This window comes from Bos indicus x Bos taurus, chromosome 10, assembly GCF_003369695.1.
Source record: "Bos indicus x Bos taurus breed Angus x Brahman F1 hybrid chromosome 10, Bos_hybrid_MaternalHap_v2.0, whole genome shotgun sequence".
In the NCBI taxonomy this organism is placed as follows: Eukaryota; Metazoa; Chordata; class Mammalia; order Artiodactyla; family Bovidae; genus Bos; species Bos indicus x Bos taurus.
In genome coordinates this window covers 65,974,152-65,996,008 of record NC_040085.1, presented here as the reverse complement: position 1 = coordinate 65,996,008, position 21,857 = coordinate 65,974,152, and the positions used below count along the sequence as shown (strand labels likewise).

Here is a 21,857-nt window from a genome sequence, read left to right as displayed (position 1 = left end):
CTACCAATTTGTCTATTCTAGATACTTTATGTAAGCAGGATCAGACAATATTTGTCCCATAGTGGCTTGTTTCTTTTACTTAATATAATGTTTGCAAGGTTCGTCCATGCTATAGCATGTATCAGAATTTCATTTCTTATGACTGAATAATATTCTATTGTATGTATATACCACATTTTATTTATCCATGCATCCGTTAATGGACATTTGAATTCTTTCTGCTTTTTGGCTATTGTGACTAATGATGCTATGAACAAGTATCCAAGAACTTTATCATGTATATCTTACTAAATCCTCACCACTCTGTGAAGGAGATACTATTATTACCCTCATTTGCCAGAAAGGATCAAACAGGCACAGAGAGGTGAAGTCACCCAGCTGGTCAGTAGGAAAGCCAAGATTCAAATGCAGCAATATTTTCAGGTTATGTGTGCCACAATGAGAAAAGGATTAGGAAATACTGCTCTATACCCGTGTACTCCAGCTGTCTCATCAAGTGGGTGGAGGACTGAGAAAGGTTGATTGGATGTTTTGGAGCTCATGAGTGATCAAAGATAAAACAGTATCAGTATCAAGGTGGGGAAGATGAAGTGGAGAATAAAGAAATGGTGGTAGTAAAAGTAAAGAGAAAAACAGGATGACAGAAAGCACGGCAGTGTTAAGTGAATGATTTTTTTCAAGATGGAGAAAATCTTGGAGTATTTAAAACAGATTAAAGAAGTGGATTTCAAGATCATTCACAAAAGAATCACAATATAAAATGTAAGATGCCTAAAAAGATTAAATAGGCAATCATAAAGGTAAAATAATTCATGATTAAACCAACTGTAGATTGAAAATACTTGGGAAAAAAAAAAAAAAGGATTTCGTAAAGTTCCAAAAAGCAAAACTTAAGTTTGCCCTGCTTCTACAATTATTTACACAAAATTTATATTGTATTTATAACTCTTTACATAGCATTTACATTATATTAGGTATTATAAGTAATCTAAAGATGATTTAAAGTATACAGAAGGAAGTACATAGGCTATATGCCAACAGAACACCATTTCATATAAGGGACTTGAGCATCCTTGGATTTCAGTATTTGTGGGAGGTCCTGGAACCAATCCCTCTTGAGTACTGAGGGACTGTACTTTTCAGGATAGCACTAACTTTTTTGTGAAACAGTAGAAGTTTGCTATAAATATAAATGAAAGGATTGATAATCAAACTATGCTTAATCAGTGGCAGAGCTTTATTCATCAGGAAGAAAGCATTATTTTGAATAACATTTTATGCTACCTTGCTTGTTTCACTGTCTTTGAATCCTTTTTCAAGTATTTGTAGCAGATGCTTTTTCTTCACTGTAATTTCAGGATCAAAAACATAAAAAAGGCATTCCAGCATCTTTCGATAGCTCCTTAAGAATAATTAATACAAAAAAAGTTTTAGAATTGATTTCAAAAAAGCCTGGCCACAGGTAGGATGACAATATGCCCTAGCCAGGATATTTCCCATTTATGCTGAGTGTCATTCTTAAATTTCCACTCCTCCTCAGTCTCAAAAAGAGCTTCAGTGTGGATAAACCATGAGGTCATCCTAGTCAGGAAGATGCTTTACTAACAAGGATATTTTCAATACTATAAACTTTTAACCAGAAAGACTTTTTGTTGTTGTTACAAAATAAAAGCAGGCTGTTGTAAAAATGTTTCTTATGGAAGTTAGCTTCTTACTCTGAATCATGCATATGTTCATTGTCCAAAAACTTTTGGAATTTCTCTTCAAATTTTAGTCTCAGAATACGGTTATTAACCTTGATGACACGTTTTACTTTCACTCCTGTAATACCATATGTTCTGAAGTCCCACGTACAAAAACGTGACAGAATTAATTCATAGCAGGAATTAAACCTATATGGGAATACAAAATATATACAAAGAAAATAACAGACTTTCCTTAAAATGTTGAGAACACAAAGTTACATATGAAAAAAGTAATAGCCCATATTTTACGTTTCTGCTAAAGATACATGCTGTTTTGTTTCGTATACAATCAATAAAAGAACTGCTAAACTCTGAACGTGTTACTTAGTCGTGTCAGACTCTTTGAGACTCCATGGACTGTAGCCTGCCAGCCTCTGTCCGTGGAATTCTCCAGGCAAGAATACAGGAGTGGGTTGCCATTCCCTTCTCCAGAGGCTGCCATTCCCAACCCAGGGATCGAACCTGGGTTTCCTGTACTGCATGGATTCTTTACCATCTGGGCCACCAGGGAAGAATAATAGCTCTTTTATTAATAATAATATATTTGTTCTGACTAAAAGATATGGAGCAACCCTCCAACATTGTAATAGTTTCTTTTGGGGGACGTCAGTGAAACTAGACGCTTCTGGCTTGCATCTTACTGGCTACTCTTTCATGATTTTATTTGCAGCTTCTTTTTTCTCTGACAGACTTCTAAATGTTGGATTGCCCCAGGAATCAGTCTCTGGCTCCCCTCTTGTTTCCATAAACCCTATTAATAGGTGATTTCACTTGGTCCTTTGGCAATATATATTTTAAATATATATGTATATACATATACACACACACATACATATACACCTATATTTATTATACTAGTAAATTCCAACATTTTATCTTCAGGCGTTACCTTTACCCCACTTAACTGGATATACCCACACTTGAATATCTAACTACCCGCTTGCTATGTTCACTGGAACACGTAATAGGCCTCTCAAATTTAACTCACCCAACACACCTGCCTTTAAACCTGCCCCTCCTGTTTTCCACCTCAGCGTATGGCACCACCATCTAACTAGTGGCTTAGGTTAAAATCCCAGGAATAAATCATGCCTCCACGCTTCTTTACCAATATCCAACTCTTCAGCAAGTCTGTTTGGCTCTATATCTAAAATACATCCTGAATATGACTCTATTTAATCAACACTACTATTATCCTAGTTAAAATCACCATCACCTCTCAGTTGGACTATTGCCATAGCTTCATAACTAGGGATACAGAAGTGAAAGAGGCAGGATTCCTGCTCTCATTGACCCTATAATTCCAAGGGAGTTGGACAAAAAAACAAGACATAATAAATAAAACACATAAACTGACAAGTGCTCTGAATAAAGAAAGGTTTGGGGTAAGGAATGAAGCGTGGGCTACTTAAGAGAGGTCTTGGGTAAGACCTTTGGAGAAGATATTTGAGCTAAGAATTGGAGGAGAAGTAGGGGCCTGCTATATGAAGATCTCAGAAAAAAGTAACTAAGGGCCCATGTGCTCTCTGCTGCCCTCACCTGGTCGTGCTCAAAGTAATTCTGGCCCTGTCTTACAGTAGCACAGAATTTAGATTAATTTGAAATTTAAGATAAGGAGGATCAACTGTATGGTGACTCCAGTGATAAAAAATCTGCCTTCCAATGCAGGAGATGCAGGTTTGATCCCTGGGTCAGGAAGATCTCCTGGAGTAGGAAATGCCAACCCACTCCAGTATTCTTGCCTGGAAAATTCCATGGACAGAGGGGCTTGGTGGGCTACAGTGCATGAGGTCACAAAGAGTCAGATATGACTGAATGACTGAGCATGCACTTAACGGTATGGTGACAGATGGAAACTAAATTTTTGGTGGTGAGCACGCTATAATGTATACAAAAGTATAAGTATACTGTTGTACACATGAAACATATAATATTATAAACCAATGTTACTTTAATGAAAAAGAAGTTAAAAAAATTTTTTTCCCAAAGAGAAACAAAGAAAAACAAATCTCAACATCTGGAACACTGGAACACTGGCACCAACGGTGCACACTCCCAGAAAGATCCATCTGATGAAGCAGATGAAAGCCGTCACTGTCTTTTCCCACAGCATTGTGGAATGGACATTGACCGTGGGAATTGTAGGAAAGAGCCATTCTGACTCCATTATGGGTCTCTTTCTTTGACTTTAACCTTTGTTTTTTATTGCTTGCATGCTCAACGAATGGACAATTACTCATTTCTAGTCTGGTCTTCCAGGAATGCAAGAACCAGAAATGGCACAGGAAACTCTAAGTAGTATGATCCTTTCATAGAGCTTTTCTTTGTCTGGGAATTAATCAGTTGATCCCTTCTTTATATGAAATTCCTAGAGCCTTGGAGATAGAGAACCCTAGTACGAAGAGGACAAGGGCTCTGCTATCCGGGGTCACAGAAGTAAAGCAATTCATTCAATCACCTGGCCACACTGTGTGCATGGGGAAACGTCATTCAGAGGCTGGAATACTGCTGGAGGAGGGAGAACAGACCTATACTGACAGAGAATTAATGAGACTTACAATATCGTCCATACCTCATGGAGGATGGTAACTTCTCATAGCTGAATATATGCTACTGCACTGGGGAGCACGGCAGCACTGCTCTGAGGCGTCTGCCTTTTAGTCTGAACCTGAAATCCTGAAACCAAGACTCTCTAGGGCTTTGTATAAAATAATATTGAAATCTGCTACACCTTTCCTTCAGAGAGTCCCATAGATTTAAGGGCAAAATTCAAACTGCCCAGCCTAGCCTGTAAGACCGTTAATGATCAGGCCCTTGTCACGTGAAACTACTGAGTTCTCGAGATGTGTTAAACTACTTACACACCCTTTCACGTGCTGTTGTTGCCTCTGCATGCAAAGTCCTTCCTCTAATTCTTTGTATAGTTAACGTCTATCTGTCCTTCAAAATTCAGATCAGAGCATCTCCCTCAAGTGCCCCACTTACCACTAGCACCTAGTATAGAATGTGACTTATGGCAGAAGCTTAATGGATGACTGCTGAGCAAGTGAACAAATAGAAAAGACTCAGTCTCTATATTCACTGAGTTTATAAACCAACAAAGTGAAAAAGTAATAGGTCAAGTATAAGCAAAATTATAGAGTATAAAAGAGATACAAATCAGTGCTATGAAGATTCAAAAAGAAGAAAGAATAACAATGACAACAGATGATGGGATTGAAAAGAAAATCCCTCACAAAGGGCTGGGGATGTAAGGCATTCTGGGGGAAGGAAGCAAAACAAAGAAAACCACCTACGTGATGGTGTACCAGGTATACTCCAAAAGCAGTGAGGCATGCATAGTTTAGCTGACTCTGAAGCAGTCTGAAAAAGTTTTAAGGTAATTTGGAGACGCTACAGTGAAGGACACTGAATGTCAGTGAAGAGTTAGAATGTAATTTGGAAGATAACAAGTTGGTACAAGAGGCTTTTATTATTTTTAACAGAGTGGTTGGCGTAGGAAGGGAGCATATGGGAAACCAGGTGTCTTTACTGACTGGCTGGTAAACGCTGAGTGCCCACTACAGACAAACACTATACTAGATGCTGCAATAGTCTGAAGTGAAAGTGTCAGTTACTCAGCTGTGTCCAACTCTTTGTGATCTCATGGACTGCAGCCTGCCAGGCTCCTCTGTTCATGAAATTCACCAGGCTAGAATACTGCAATAGTCTAAGAGGAAGGTTATGAGGGCAGGTAATTTTGTTACAAAGGAGAGAATGAATTCAAGAGACATTATGGAGAGAAACTGAGGGTCTTGTTTAGACTGATTAGATATGAATATTGAGGAAGAGAATAGAGTCAAGAATGGCTTCAGGGTTTATTGTGCCTCCATGACTAAGACAATGGCAGGACTACAAACAGGAATGGAGGAGCCAGAGGAAAAGGATGGTTTGCAGGCAGGATGAGGAAAACAAAAGCAAAAAGATTAAGGACTAAAGATTTTTACATTAACTTGTCTAATCTTAGCAGTTGCCTTTTGCGATAGACTTTCATTTTTCTTATTTTACAGATAACGTTCAGATGGATTACATAACTGCTTTAAGACTATGCAGATAGAGTGTGAACCTAGGCTTTCTGATTCTAACCCCACTTTTTATTTTATTACTCTCTGGGTGAGCTCCCTTTCAAATGTGTTGAGTGTGTCTTGCCGCTGGACACTGGGCTAGATTCAGCACTGGTGCAAAGGAGAAAAAATTAAGTAATTTTGACAGTGCAGGTGCAGAAGAAATGATCAAGGGAGAGTGTAAAAAGAAAAGCAGGAAGTGTCTAAGTACAAAAAATAACTAGAGAGGTGAGGTTATAAGAAAGGAATTGCTAAAAGCATCAAAATCTGCAGAGGTCAGGAGAGTGAAGGCCCCTCATTTCACTGGGTGCCCCCACTCATTCAATGAGACTGAATGTGTGAGCATCCATAGTGGTGATACACACGTAAACTAAGGTATTCAGTTACACCGAGAGACGCCTACAAATGTTCACGAATACACAAATGATGTACTCGTCTAGCATAGTAGAATGCATATGATTTTAAATGGAGCTTAATAAAATACATTAAAATGCACTTCAAAATCCTGAACAAGCATTTAGTAAGTACGTTAGCTTGCTGACCAACACCATATCAAAACCAAATATAAAATGGTATAAAGCAAAAAGTCTGAGTTTCTGTAGCTGCCTAAAACAGGGCAGCACGAAATGTTTATAAATAAAAAGATTAATTACTAAGTTATTTTATAGACAAAATTGAACCTGTTAAGTATCTATAAATTGATATGGAGACTTCAATTAGTAGTTACTGATTGAATTCAGCTACCCCTATACTAGATTTATAAGGCATGTTCTGTCTGTCCCCAGGGAGCTCACAGAGTCACATATTTTGTTCTATGGTACTTAGAAGTGATTTCTTTACATTGTAAATGCCCTGTATCTATAACTAGGTTAAAAGCTTCTCAACTACGAGGACAGTATCTTTGATGCTTTGGAGTCCCCGTTTGATAAATGCTGTCTGATGTCAATAGATAACTAAATTGGCAATGCATAGGTAAATAATACGATCTCTAACGAAAATGCTATAGTGGCAAGTCTACTCAACAGGCAAGTCTCTGTAAAGTCGAGACTTTTTTAAATTGAAAAATAAAGCCCTTTAATTTTATAGAAGAAATGAAGCTAAGAAATATGCAGTGATACACAATTAGAAATCTGCAATGCTCTTGTACTATAAACAAAGGTTTTTTTGGTAAAAAACTATATTTTCCAGTTTATATTTATAGTTTATATAAATATACAGATATTTATATAAACTTTATAGTTATAGTTCTAGCTCTATTCCAGTACTTTTTCATTAAATGGTAAGTCATTGGCTTTAAAAATATTACTAACAATCAGTGTTTAAATAAAGTAACTAGCTATGTGCCACACAGAATAATTTAAAGCATTTGAACAGTTGTTTCTTAATATACATAAAAGATCAGGGCTAAGGTAGTCGTCAAGCTTGTAGTATGGTAAAAATAACCAACAGTTCTTAAAATTCTGCCAACATATATCTGATGGTCTCCTTAAAATGGATCCAGGTTATTCTTATTAAAACCAAGTAAAAATTATTAATGCTTATTAAAAATCCACCAATGACACAGTTACCTAAATGGCTTTTTAGTTATCTTACTTTTACATATTTTTGTAAAAGCTAATCTACTTGTTTTATAAAGAGCTTACTTTGTGGTAAGTTAAAAAGAAATAAATAACAAAAAAATAACTCATGTAGGTTGAGTGAATACAAATGAATGACTGAAGAATGATGCATACATCCTGCAAGAAACACCATTCAATTCTTACACTTGAAAAATCAAGGCCTCCACTTGTTTCCATGGAAAGTGGGGTAACTTTTATATGAAAAGGCACTTTTTATAGGAAAAGTGAAAGTGATAGTTGCTCAATCTTGTCCAACTCTTTGTGACCCAAGGACTGTAGCCCATCAGGCTCCTCTGTCCATGGGGTTCTACAGGCAAGAATACTGGGGTGGGTTGCCTTCCCTTCTTCAGGAGCTCTTCCCCTACCCAGGCATCCAACCCAGGTCTCCTGCATTGTAGGCAGATTCTTTACCATCTGAGCCACCAGGGAAGCCCACCTTTTATGTTTGTACATAAAAAACAAATTATGTGGTTAAACAAACAGTGATAATCACTGGGCAAGTGGGTGTACTGAAACAAAAGAAAATATTTTAAAATATTCCTTTTCCCTTGGGTAGAGTGTCTTATACTTTTCCACCAAAGTTCCCCAGGAACCTTCAGTAGCTTTTACTCACAGAACTGAGTTAGAGCCTCATCTAATAGAATCAGGGGGCTTGGCTTAAAGTGCGTGCATGCTTGCTGCAGTGCTAAGTCACTTCAGTCGTGTCCAATTCTGCAAAGCCATGGACTGTAGCCTGCCAGGCTCCTCTGTCCATGAAGTTCTTCAGGCAAGAATACTGGAGTAGGTTGCCATGCCTTTTTCAAGGGGATCTTTCCCACCCAGGGATCGAACCCGTGTCTCCCTGCAGCTCCTGCATTGCAGGCAGATACTTTCACACATGTTTCTTTCTAAAAGTTACTGAAGTTTTGCATTTTAGTCCATAAAAATCAGTGTTTGTTTCAACACTGACTGTGAGTAAAACCATCCTTGGGGGTGAAATACCAAGTCCATTCTGTAGCTTTAAACATTTCCTGGTTTCTCCCCACAATTCAAGTTTGTAGAATGTTTCTAGAGTTCGAGGGAAATCTTCAGCTCATTCATAGGCTTCTTGATTTTGAGAAAATGATTGCAGAAACGTGAAAGTTGTAATTATGACATTTTTGTGCCAAGGCTCTTTTTTAGGATCATTCTTGAGGGTTGTACCCTCTAGTTGGGCTTCCCCAGTGGCTCAGCAGGAGACACGGTTTCAATCCCAGGGTCAGGAAAATCCCCTGGAGTAGGAAATGGCAACCCACTCCAGTATTTTTGCCTGGGAAATGCCATGGACAGAGAAACCTGGTGGACTACAGTCCATGGGGTTGCAAAGAGTTGGACCCGACTGAGTGACTGCGCGCGAGCGCGCGCGCACACACACCCACACCCACACACACACACATACACACACTCTCTAGCTGAAGCAACACAACCACTTCCTTGTTCTACCAGTAGGCCTTGATTCTGAAGTGCAGATGCCTGCTTCTGGCTTCTGTTTTGGGTGGCTATTCTGTTTCTGTCCAGATGGACTTTTCACCCGAATTCCTAGTTTTTAAGTATCTGCCTTATTTTAAAACTCATAAAGTCTACGTGCACCCTGACTCTGGCTGGTTCTAGACGACTAGTTTGACTCTGTGGACTCCCAGGCAGGATCCTCCAGTGTTTACAACCTGCTGCTGCCAATCCTGCCTTGCCATTCCTTTTCTGCTCTAGCTTCTCACCCAGTAGTCAGAAACCAGGGCTATATTCAGTCCAGAAATAAACAGTATAGACATAAAATAAATGTTTAACCATAACTTTTCTAAATTATATTCTGCTCTTGGGCTAAGGGAAATTGAGTAAAAAGTAAAGAATTACTATTAGGATGTTTTCAAGTTAGCTCATGGCAATTGTGTAAACAGAGAAATGTATAGGTGTAAAGTAAGTAACTGCCAATTTTCAGTTGATGAATACTCTATATGGAAAGTGTGTTGAAATGGTACATTTTAAGATTTTTATAAGTTGATATTTTGGTCTATGATCCTAAGCACTTAAGATTAGTTTTAAAGCTATAACTAAATTTCAAAAGATTTACCAGTCATCAGATCGAGTGCCTTCTTCAAAGTGGATATTTCCCACCGTCTCCAATTCAATTAACAAAAATGGGATTAATAAACTATGACTTTTCTTCTTTCGCTTTACTTCAATACGATAAATTGCTTCAATTCTATTTAAGAAAAAAAACAAACATTAAAATTATCTAAAAATCACAACACTAAAATTTATGATAGCTTCTTCTAAGTTGATGTCAAAATATAAGGCTTTCATCAGTGGATAAAGAAAGCTTGATGTTAACAGTTAAACCAAGTAAAAGACATTCTATTTTTGGCAATTATAATCACCTCAAATTTTGTTAACCTCAGAAGAAGTGAAGGTTAGAAGACTCCTGGCTTTACCATTTATGATTCTCAGATTTTAGACAAATCACAACATTTTTCTACTGCAATTTCTCAGAAAATAACATTATTGACAGTACTTATACCTGAATAGGCCTTTTTGAGGATTATATGCAAAATATATGTAAAGCTCTTAGAAAAGAATTTGGCACTGAGGAAGAACTCAGTAAGTATTAGTTATTATTTTGTTAGTATTATTATAGGGCAAACTAACTTATCCACTTAGTGCCCTCTTAAGTAAAAGGAAACTCACAGTACTTACTAAGTCTTCTTGATTTCTGTTTCTAGTTGATACTCAACCTGAATTTGTTTCTACATATTTCCAGACAACTTTTGTATGTGCTTTGCCCAGTCTCATCTATGTTGTGAGTTTCTGCACCAGTAGCAGCTAATGTTAAAAAAAAACTAATGTTTTTAGTTTGCAGATACTAGAGTAACGGTGCAACAAGAAGCCACTCAAAGGAAATGCACTGTTTCTAGTGAAGTATTGCCTCTGTAAAAAACTAAATTTAGCTTTGAACCAGAGATGCCCATCTCGCCTAAGAACTGGGCTGGAAACACATTTTGTATTGTACTTCATACTGTAATTCTTTCCATTCCTGAAGGAGAGAATTGGGCTCAACTAATGACCTAGAACTTTCTTTTTCTTCATGTTTCAAATTTGAACAACTAGATAATTCATTAAACATACTCATCTAGTTTTTTGTTCCAGAATGTTACCCTTTCATTCAAGGCATTTAGTTTGATCACTATCTTCTGTTGAAGACTTGGTTCTTCTGTGACAGTTTCACAGATTTTTGATTTTTCAAGCTCAGTTACTTTATTGTTATTGGATCTATCATTGTGTCCTTTCCCAGATCCTTTGAGTTCAGTCAGTTCCCGTTCCAACTGTTGAAATCAATGTGCCAGAGAGCAAAATCATTTAGTGGAATCTATTAAATATTTAGTTAACTTAAATTAGTAAAGTAGAAACCTATATATAAATAAGTCAAACTTCATAAAACCATGGCAAACACATGATTATAACTTTAGTTCAAGTTCAGTCACCCAGTTTCTCTTGCCCAAATGAAAGACAATATTAACTACTTCAAACATAGCAGTCCTCTCAATTGAAAATGAGAAAAGCAAAGAAGTAAATTTTAAAATATTATTGATGAGTTAGCTTCCATTAAAGTAAAATGATAAGAAATGCTGATTTTGATACAAAGAAAATACCTAAACTAGAAATAATGTGACTTTTACCACTCCTACTTTTCAATTTTTCAACTATTCTGGTATTCTGGGAAAAATTAACATAAAAATACATAAAAGCATGGGTATAGCAGTGCACATTTTTCTCTTTGCCTCAGTCTCCTATATGACTCTGCAAAATAGTTATCAACATAACTATTGATATTTGGGATTTTTTTTTGTTCATAAAGGACTTTTTTGGATTCATTGGTATTTTTAAAATGTATTATATTAAAGTATAAGATTTATCTTTATTATGGAGGTTTTGAACCTTCCCTTAAATTTTGAGCCCAGAGTGAGTGCCTCACTTGCCTTACCCTAACCCCAGTCTTGTAGGATGGATTTCAAGATAAATCCAGACAGGTATATACTGTACTGTACTGTACACAGACAGGTATATACAAATAGACTAATTTGTTAAGTTTCCCTACTCCCTTCTCTGTAATGGCTATATATAGTTGTTAAAAAACCAAGTAAGCATATTTTATAAAATTGTCTGTAGTTTATAAAACCTATAGCTATTATTTTTCACATATTAATATATCCATTTGCACATGAAAATGGCAGATAAAGAGTGATTTCCATATACTGGTTCTCCTGTGATTTCTTATTCAAATAAATAATTTAAATTATGTTAAGGTTTTAACTTTAAGAATATTTTTTGACTATAACTGAATTTAAACTTGTTCATTTCAGAAAGAGTATTAATGTATTTAAAAACTTGGTTTTTAATGGCTACATACCATTCTATCTTAAGAATGAATAATTCTTCCTGTCTTTTTAAATTTAAACATTTAGGTAGTTTCCAGTTTTTATTATTATTAATAGCACAGTGATGAATATTCTTATATATAAGTATTTATCCAAATCTAGTAGTAGATTTACTGGGTCAAAGGCTATGAGCATTTTTAGACTGTTAGTAATATATATGACCCAATTACACTCTCATCAGTGGTGTAATAGTGTCATACCCATCTTTACCAGGTGGGCTTCCCAGGTCGTTCAGAAGTAAAGAATCTGCCTGCCGATGAAGGAGATGCAGAAGACTAGAGTTCAATCCCTGGGTTGTGAAGATCCCCTGGAGTAGGAAATGACTATCCATTCCAATATTCTTGCCTGAAAAAATCCCATGGACAGAAGAGCCTAGTGGGCTACAGTCCATGGGGTTGCAAACAGTCAGAAGCGACTGAGCATGCACACATGCATCTTCACCAGGCAGGCTACGACAAATTTGTAGGTGAAAATGGTTGCTTGTTGTTTTATTTCATACCCAGAAATTAACAGTCAGACTGAGGTCTTCTTTCAAATGTTTATTAGTCAGTTTTTATGTCTTCTATTGTAAAATGAAAGTTCATGGAATTTGTTCAATTTTTCTATCTGGATATTTCCTTTTTGTTTTGTTTACGAGTACCTTTATCCTAAACAAAATTTTTCAGATTGTCATTTATTATTTATTTTCATTAATGATGCTTTTTAGTACAAAAGCACTTTTTAAAATCAAATCTTAATTCTGTCCTTCATGATTTATAGTGTTTTTCTAGAGTTTATAGTATTTTTCTTATTTGGCAGACTGAGATCAGTCAAATATATTAATCTATATATTCTCTGCCTTTTTATGATTTTATTTTTACATTTAATTATTTTTCCCCATTATATTAGCTTTTGGTAAAGTATAAAGTAAGGACTCAATTCTCCTACTCCCAAGTAGTGTGACTATTTTCGTAACACTATTGTTTAAATACACCATTATTTTCCTATACTTTTTAAATACAATAAATTCTGATACATACAAAATTCTGTTTTGAGGTAATTCTTCATTTTTCAGAGTCCACTTTTAGTAAAGGAAATTCAATTTATTCTAAATAAAAAAGGAACATATAACTACTAAAGTATAGCTTGTTATAAAGTTCCCACCATGTTGTATACCTTAATAGTGTTAGTGAAGGAATATTTTAGCTCTTTAAACAAAAAATGAATTTTGAGCACAGCCTGCTGGTATCTAATAAAAATGCAGTGAAATAAGTCTCACAGATCTCTATAACTCAGTGAATCATATTGAATTACCCAGTATTTTTAAAATTCTGTAAATTAATAAGCCTATACCCTTTTTAAATTGCAGACTTCTAAGCACAGAATGAAGCCAAGTTAAGTACCTAGAATCAAAACATTTTCAGGGCAAACTTACTTGAAACTTGGTACTAATGTATATGTATAATTCTATACATATATATAAAATTTAAAAGATAATGCCATCTGCCAGTTTTCTTAAGACATGGCTATTAAAATTTTACGATATTATCTTACATTTTTTTTCAAAAAGTTGAATAATTTTATTCGTTCTTCTGGCAACTTCTGTAATTTACATTTTCGATCATTTAGTTTTTCAAGATCTTCATTAAGATGCCTCTGAACAGTTTTTATACGCATATTGTAATACATTATTTTTTTCATTGCTGTGGTCTAAAAGTGAGAAAAAACCCAGAAGGTTAGCTGAAACAAAACATTATAGGTAATTATTAGTGGTATTATATGAGTATGGTGTGTTTATACAAAAATTTAAAGTTTTACATGCTCAGTTACTAATAATATTAGTTGAAATGATAATGGTTATACAGAATTCTCTACTCAAATTTAATAAGCAAAATATAAAAATCTCAAAGATTTTCTCTGTGGGTAATATTTTAAGTGTGGGGCATATTTACATTTACTTTCAGGATGCCAACATAAAGAGAATATAGATAGAACTCAATTTATAAATATCATTTAGGTAATGCAGCAGTACTACTAAAGCTAATGTATTATTCCTATTTGATTAATTGAAAAAATAAATTTCAGATAATAAAAGCAAAGGTAACATTATTCATTTTTTAAAATCATGTTTAAGAAATAGCATTTCATGTTTTTTTTTTTACAAATTTGTAAAATGATGCTCTAGATGAATTTGTTTTAGATTAAGCAAGTTACTAAACTGTCAATCTAATTCAGTTATCTTGAATTTCTTAATATCAATGGATCATGTAGTTATTAATGCTTATCATGATAAACTGATTAAATCCACCATTAAGTAATACACCAGGCACCAGGAGCTTTGCAGGCACAACTAGCTTCTCCCCATTTTACGGACTGGAAAGTGGAGGCTCGAGAAATCTTGGAAAGCACTTCAGGTTTCTTAAGAGAACCATGGCCAGCCTGCCTCAGAAACTCCTGTTCTTTCCACGGCACCTGGGAGTTTCCTTGACCTTGAGCTTCTTCCTGTTTGGATTTCTTGATATGGGTGTGGTGGATTCTTTACCAGCTGAGCCACTGGGAGTATTATCACATTTGATAAAGACATCATAGTGGTGAACCAGACATGTTCCCAGTACTGCACATGATTTACAGTTTAGTGGGAGGATATAGATCAAGCCCTGAGCCTTTGGAGTGGGAGCACTGACTCCAAGATCCTAGACTACCAGAGAACTAACCCTCAGGTCAGTTCAGTTCAGTCACTCAGTTGTGTCCAACTCATTGTGACCCCAAGGACTGCAGCAGGCCAGGCTTCCCTGTCCATCACCAACTCCTGGAGTTTACTCAAACTCATGTCCGTTGAATCGGTGATGACATCCAACCATCTCATCCTCTGTCGTCCCCTTCTCCTCCTGCCTTCAATCTTTCCCAGCATCAGGGTCTTTTCAAATGAGTCAGCTCTTCACATCAGGTGGCGAAAGTATTGGAGTTTCAGCTTAAGCATCAGTCCTTCCAATGAATATTCAGGACTGATTTCCTTTAGGATGGACTGGTTGGATATCCTTGCGGTCCAAGGGACTCTCAAGAGTCTTCTCTAACACCACATTTCAAAAGCATCAATTCTTCAGCACTTAGCTTTCCTTATAGTCCAACTCTCACATCCATACATGACTACTGGAAATACCAGAGCTTTGACTAGATGGACCTTTGTTGCCAAAGTAATGTCTCTGCTTTTAATATGCTGTCTAGGTTAGTCATGACTTTTCTTCCAAGGAGCAAGCATCATTTAATTTCATGGCTGCAGTCACCATCTCCCCAAAATAGTCTGTCACAATTTCCATTGTTTTCCTATCTATTTGCCATGAAGTGATGGGACCAGATGCCATGATCTTAGTCTTCTGAATGTTGAGTTTTAAGCCAACTTTTTCACTCTCCTCTTTCACTTTCATCAAGAGGCTCTTTAGTTCTTCTTCACTTTCTGCCATAAGTGTGGTGCCATCTACATATCTGACGCTATTGATATTTCTCCTGGCAATCTTGATTCCAGCTTGTGCTTCATCCAGTCCAGCATTTCTCATGATGTACTCTGGACATAAGTTAAATAAGCAGGGTGACAATATACAGCCTTGACGTTCTCCTTTCCCTATTTGGAACCAGTCTATTGTTCCATGTCCAGAATTTTCCACAGTTTGTTGTGATCCACACAGTCAAAGGCTTTGGCATAGTCAATAAAGCAGTAGTAGATGTTTTTCTGGAACTCTCTAGCTTTTTTGATGATCCAACAGATGTTGGCAATTTGATTTCTGGTTCCTCTGCCTTTTCCAAATCCAGCTTGAATCTGGAAGTTCATAGTTCACGTACTGTTGAAGCCTGGCTTGGAGAATTTTGAGCATTACTTTGCTAGCGGAACTAACCCACAGTTCAGTTCAGTTCAATTCAGTCGTTCAGTCGTGTCCGACTCTTTGTGACCCCATGAATCACAGCACACCAGGCCTCCCTGTCCATCACCAACTCCCGGAGTTCTCCCAGACTCATGTCCATCGAGTCAGTGATGCCATCCAGCCATCTCATCCTCTGTGGTCCCCTTCTCCTCCTGCCCCCAATCCCTCCCAGCATCAGAGTCTTTTCCAGTGAGTCAACTCTTCGTATGAGGTGGCCAAAGTACTGGAGTTTCAGCTTTAGCATCATTCCTTCCAAAGAAATCCCAGGGCTAATCTCCTTCAGAATGGACTGGTTGGATCTCCTTGCAGTCCAAGGGACTCTCAAGAGTCTTCTCCAACACCACAGTTCAAAAGCATCAATTCCTCGGCACTCAGCCTTCTTCACAGTCCAACTCTCACATCCATACATGACCAGAGGAAAAACCATAGCCTTGACTAGACGACTAGGGAGTATCAAATAGTGAGAACTCACACAAAGGAAACCACTTGAATACAAGACCTGGCATCACCCAACCACCAGTAGCACCTTGTGCAGGACACCTCGTCTAAACAACAAACAAAACAAAAATACAAATGCAATCATCAGCATTTTACCAGTAGTCATGTACAGTTATGAGAGTTGGACTATAAAGAAAGCTGAGCACCAAAGAATTGATGCTTTTGAACTGTGGTGTTGGAGAAGAGTCTTGAGAGTCCCTTGGGCACCAAGGAGATCCAACCAGTCCATCCTAAAGGAAATCAGTCCTGAATACTCATTGGAAGGACTGATACTGAAGCTGAAACTTCAACACTTTGGCCACCTGATGCAAAGAACTGACTCACTAGAAAAGACCCTAATGCTGGGAAAGACTGAAGGCAGAAGGAGAAGGGGCTGACAGGATGAGATGGTTGGATGGGATCACTGACCTGATGGACATGAGTTTGAGTAAACTCCAGGAGTTGGTGATGGACAGGGAAGCCTGGCATGCTGCAGTCCATGGGGTTACAAAGAATCAGACATGACTAAGCAGCTGAACTGAAATGAACTGATTCATCAGCAGACAGGATTACCACCTCAGTCAGCCTTGCCCATCAGAGGAAAAACAAACAAACAAACAAAAACTCAGCACAAATCTCACCCTATATGAAGCTTACACAAACCACTGGACTAACCCTAGGAGGGCAGAAACCAAAAGGAAGAAAGAATTCAACCTTGAAGCCTGTAAAAAGGAGACCTCAAACACATTAAGTTAAAAAAAATAATGAAAAGGCAGAGAAAAACTACACAAATGAAGGAACAAACTAGAAACACAGAAGTCCAAATAAATGAAGAGGAAATAGGCAAACTACCTGAAAAAGAACTCAGAATAATGATAGTGAAGATGATTAAAAACCTTGAAAACAGAATGGAGAAAATGCAAGAATAAATTAACAAAGACCTAGAAGAATTAAAGAATAAACAAACAGAGACAACACAATTACTGAAATTAAAAATACCCTAGAAGGAATCAATAGCAGAATATCTGAAGCAGAAGAATGAATCACTGAGCTGGAAGATTAAATGGTGGAAATAACTTCTGAAGAAAAGAAAGTAAGAAGAATGAAAAGAACTGAGGACAGTCTCAGAGATCTCTGGGACAATATAAACATATCAACATTCTAATTACAGGGGTCCCAGAAGAAGAAGAAAAAAAGAAAGGGTATGAGAACATTTTTTAAGAGATTATAGTTGAAAATTTCCCCAACATGGAAAAGGAAATAGTTAATCAAGTCCAAGAGGCACAAAGATTACCATACAGGATAAACCCAAGAAGAAACATGCCAAGACACACACTAATCAAACTAACAAAGACTAAACACAAAGAAAGAATATTAAAAGCAGCAAGGGAAAAGCAACAGGTAACATACAAGGGAAACCCCATATGCTTAACAGCTGATCTTTCAGCAGAAACTCTGCAGGCCAGAAGGGAATGGCAGGATATATTTAAAGTACTGAAAGGGAAAAATCTATAGCCAAGATTACTGTACCTGGGAAGGATCTCATTCAAAATTGATGGAGAAATAAAAAGCTTTTCAGGCAAACAAAAGTTAAAGAGAATTCAGTACCACCAAACCAGCTTTACAACAAATGTTAAAGGGACTTTATAGTCAAGAAATATAAGAGAAGAAAAAATATCTACAAAATCAACCCCAAACAATTAAGAAAATGGCAATAGGAACATATATATCAATAATTACTTTAAATGTAAATAAGCTAAATGTTCCAAACAAAAGACACAGACTGGCTGAATGAATACAAAAACAAGACCTAAATATATGCTGTCTACAAGAAACCCACTTCAGACCTAAAGACCCATATAGACTGAAAGTGAGAGGATGGAAAAATATATTCCATGCATATGGGAAGCAAAAGAAAGCTGGAGTAGCAATCCTCATGTCAGACAAAATAGACCCTAAAATAAAGAAGATTACAAGAGATAAGGGAGGACACTACATAATGATAAGGAATCAATCCAAGAGGAAGACATAATTGTAAATATCTATGCACCCAACATAGGAGCACCTCAATACATAAGACAAACACTAACAGACATAAAAGAGAAACTGACAATAACACAATAATAGTAGGAGACTTTACCACCCCACTCCACACCAATGGAAAGATCATCAAAACAGAAAATTAATAAGGAAACACAAGTCTTAAATGATACAGTACATGAAATGGATCTCACTGATATCTTCAGGACTTTCCATCCAAATGCAGAAGAGTACACCTTCTTCTCAAGTGCACATGGAACATTCTCCAGGATAGACCACATCTTGGGTCACAAATCAAACCTCAGTAAATTAAAGAAAACTGAAATCACATCAAGCATCTTCTCTGACCACAATGCTATGAGACTAGATATCAATTACAAGAAAAAAACTATAAGAAACACAAACACATGGAGATTAAACAACACGTTTCTAAATAACCAACAGGTTACTGAAGAAATCAAAAGGGAAATCAAAGAATTTCTAGAGACAAATGACAATGAAAAGACAACAATTCAAAACCTATCAGTTCAGTTCAGTTCAGTCACTCAGTCATGTCCAACTCTTTTTTTTTTTTTAATTTTATTTTATTTTTAAACTTTACATAATTGTATTAGTTTTGCCAAATATCAAAATGAATCCACCACAGGTATACATGTTCTGACCCAATGGACTGCATCACGCCAGGCCTCCCTGTTCATCACCAACTCCCGGAGTTTACTCAAACTCATGTCCATTGGGTCAGTGATGCCAATCAACCATCTCAGCCTCTGTCGTTCCCTTCTCCTCCTGCCTTCAATCTTTCCCAGCATCAGGGTCTTTTCTAGTAAGTCAGTTCTTTGCATCAGGTGGCCAAAGTATTGGAGTTTCAGCTTCAGTATCAGTCCTTCCAATGAATTTTTAGGACTGATTTCCTTTAGGATGGACTGGTTTGATCTCCTTGCTGCCCAAGGGACTCTCAAGAGTCTTCTCCAACACCACAGTTCAAAACCATCAATTCTTCAGCACTCAGCTGTCCTTATAGTCCAATTCTCACATCCATACATGACTACTGGAAAAACCATAGTTTGACAAGATGGACCTTTGTTGGCAAAGTAATATCTCTGCTTTTTAATATGCTGGCTAGGTTGATCACAACTTTTCTTCCAAGGAGCAAACATATTTTAATTTCATGGCCTCAGTCACCATCTGAAATGATTTTTGAGCCCCCAAAATAAAGCCTGTCACTGTTTCCACTGTTTCCCCATCTATTTGCCATGAAGTAATGGGACCAGATGCCATGATCTTAGTTTTCTGAATGTTGAGTTTTAGGCCTACATTTTTACTCTCCTCTATCACTTTCATCAAGAGGCTCTTTAGTTCTTCTTCACTTTCTGCCATAAGGATGGTGTCATCTGCATAGCTGAGGTTATTGATATTTCTCCCGGCGATCTTGATTCCAGCTTGTGCTTCATCCAGCCCAGCATTTCTCCTGATGTATTCTGCATATAAGTTAAATAAGCAGGGTGACAATATACAGCCTTGACATACTCCTTTCCCGATCTGGAACCAGTCTGTTGTTCCATGTCCAGTTCTAACTTTTGCTTCCTGACCTGCATACAGATTTCTCAAGAGGCAGGTCAAAACCTATGGGATGCAGCAAAAGCAGTTCTAAGAAGGAAGTTTATAGCAATACCTCAAGAATCAAGAAAAACATCAAATAGACAACCTAACTTTACACCCAAACAACTGGAAAAAGAAGAAGAAAAAAACCCCCTAAGATTAGTAGAAGGAAAGAAACATAAAGATCTGAGCAGAAATAAATGAAAAAGAACTGAAAGAAACAATAGTAAAGATTAATAAAACTAAAGCTGGTTCTTTGAGAAGATAAACAAAATTGACAAACCGTTAGCCAGACTCATCAAGAAAAAAAGAGAGAAGAGTCAAATCAACAAAATTAGAAATGAAAAAGGAGAGGTTACAACAGACAATGCATAAGTACAAAGGATTATAAGAGACTATTATGAACAACTATATGGCAATAAAATGGATAACCTGGAAGAAATGGACAGATTCTTAGAAAAGTTCAATCTTCCAAGAGTGAACCAGGAAGAAACAAATTATGAACAACCCAATTACAAGCACTGAAATTGAAGCCTGTGATCAAAAATCTCCCAAAACACAAAAGCCCAGTACGAGATGACTTCACAGGAGAACTCTATCAAACATTTAGAGAAGAGATAATGCCTATCCTTCTAAAGTGAGAGTTTCTCAGTTGTGTCTGACTCTTTGATACAGTCCATGGAATTCTCCAGGCCAGAATACTGGAGTGGGTAGCCTTTCCTTTCTCCAGGGGATCTTCCCAACCCAGGGATTGAACCCAGATCTCCCAGATTGCAGGTAGATTCTTTACTAGCTGAGCCACAAGGGAAGCCCAAAGTTAATACCACCTATTATCTTGTCCAACTCTTTGTGAGCCCATGGACATCCATGGAATTCTCTAGGCCAGAATACTGAAGTGGGATCGAATCCAAGTCTCCCACATTGCAGGTAGATTCTTTACCAGTTGAGCCACATGGTAAAACTCTTTCAAAATTTTTCAAAAACAAAAAAACTCTTTAAAAAAATTGCAGAGGAAGGAACACTTTCAAACTCATTCTATGAGGCCATCATCACCCCGATACCAAAACCAGACAAAGACATGAAAAAAGAAAACTACAGGCCAATATTAGTGATAAACACAAATGCAAAAATCCTCAACAAAATCTTAGCAAACAGAATTCAGCAACACATCAAAAAGCTCATACACCATGATCAAGTTGGGTTCATTCCAGGGATGCAAGGATTCTTCAATATATGCAAATCAATCAATGTGATACACCATATTAACAAACTGAAAGATAAAAACCATATGACCATCTGAATAGATGCAGAAAAAGCCTTTGACAAAATTCAGCACCCATTTATGATTAAAACTCTTCAAAAAATTTGCATAGAAGAAACCTACCTCAACATAGTAAAGGCCATATATGATAAGCCTACAGCAAACATTATTCTCAATGGTGAAAAACTGAAAGCATTCCCCCTAAGATCAGGAACAAGAAAGGGTGTCCACTTTCACCACTATTATTCAGCATAGTTCTGGAAGTCCTAGCTACAGCAATCAGAGAAAAAAAAGAAATAAAAGGAATCCAGTTCAGAAAAGAAGAAGTAAAGCTCTCACTGCTTGCAGATAACATGATACTGTACATGCTGCTGCTGCTGCTGCTAAGTTGCTTCAGTCGTGTCTGACTCTGTGCGACCCCATAGATGGCAGCCCAACAGGCTCCCCTGCCCCTGGGATTCTCCAGGCAAGAACACTGGAGCGGGGTGCCATTTCCTTCTCCAATGCATGAAAGTGAAAAGTGAAAGTGAAGTCGCTCAGTCATATCCAACTCCTTGTGACCCCATGGACTGCAGCCTACCAGGCTCCTCCATCCATGGAATTTTCCAGGCAAGAGTACCGGAGTGGGGTGCCATTGCCATAGAAAACCCTAAAGATAGTATCAGAAAA

General features: G+C 37.1%; 1 protein-coding gene across 3 annotated transcripts in view; it reads right to left on the bottom strand.

The window, feature by feature from the left end:
- The window catches only part of LRRC9 (leucine rich repeat containing 9), a 121,060-nt gene that overhangs the window by 75,761 nt on the left and 23,442 nt on the right, over positions 1-21,857 (bottom strand). For all 3 annotated transcript variants that reach the window (XM_027554243.1, XM_027554242.1, XM_027554240.1), the window contains exons 8-12: positions 13,449-13,604; positions 10,606-10,802; positions 9,554-9,685; positions 1,716-1,892; positions 1,285-1,402 (exon numbers count right to left, since the gene is read on the bottom strand). In XM_027554243.1, the coding sequence (XP_027410044.1) occupies positions 1,285-1,402; positions 1,716-1,892; positions 9,554-9,685; positions 10,606-10,802; positions 13,449-13,604 (780 nt within the window). The remainder of the gene's footprint in view (positions 1-1,284; positions 1,403-1,715; positions 1,893-9,553; positions 9,686-10,605; positions 10,803-13,448; positions 13,605-21,857) is intronic.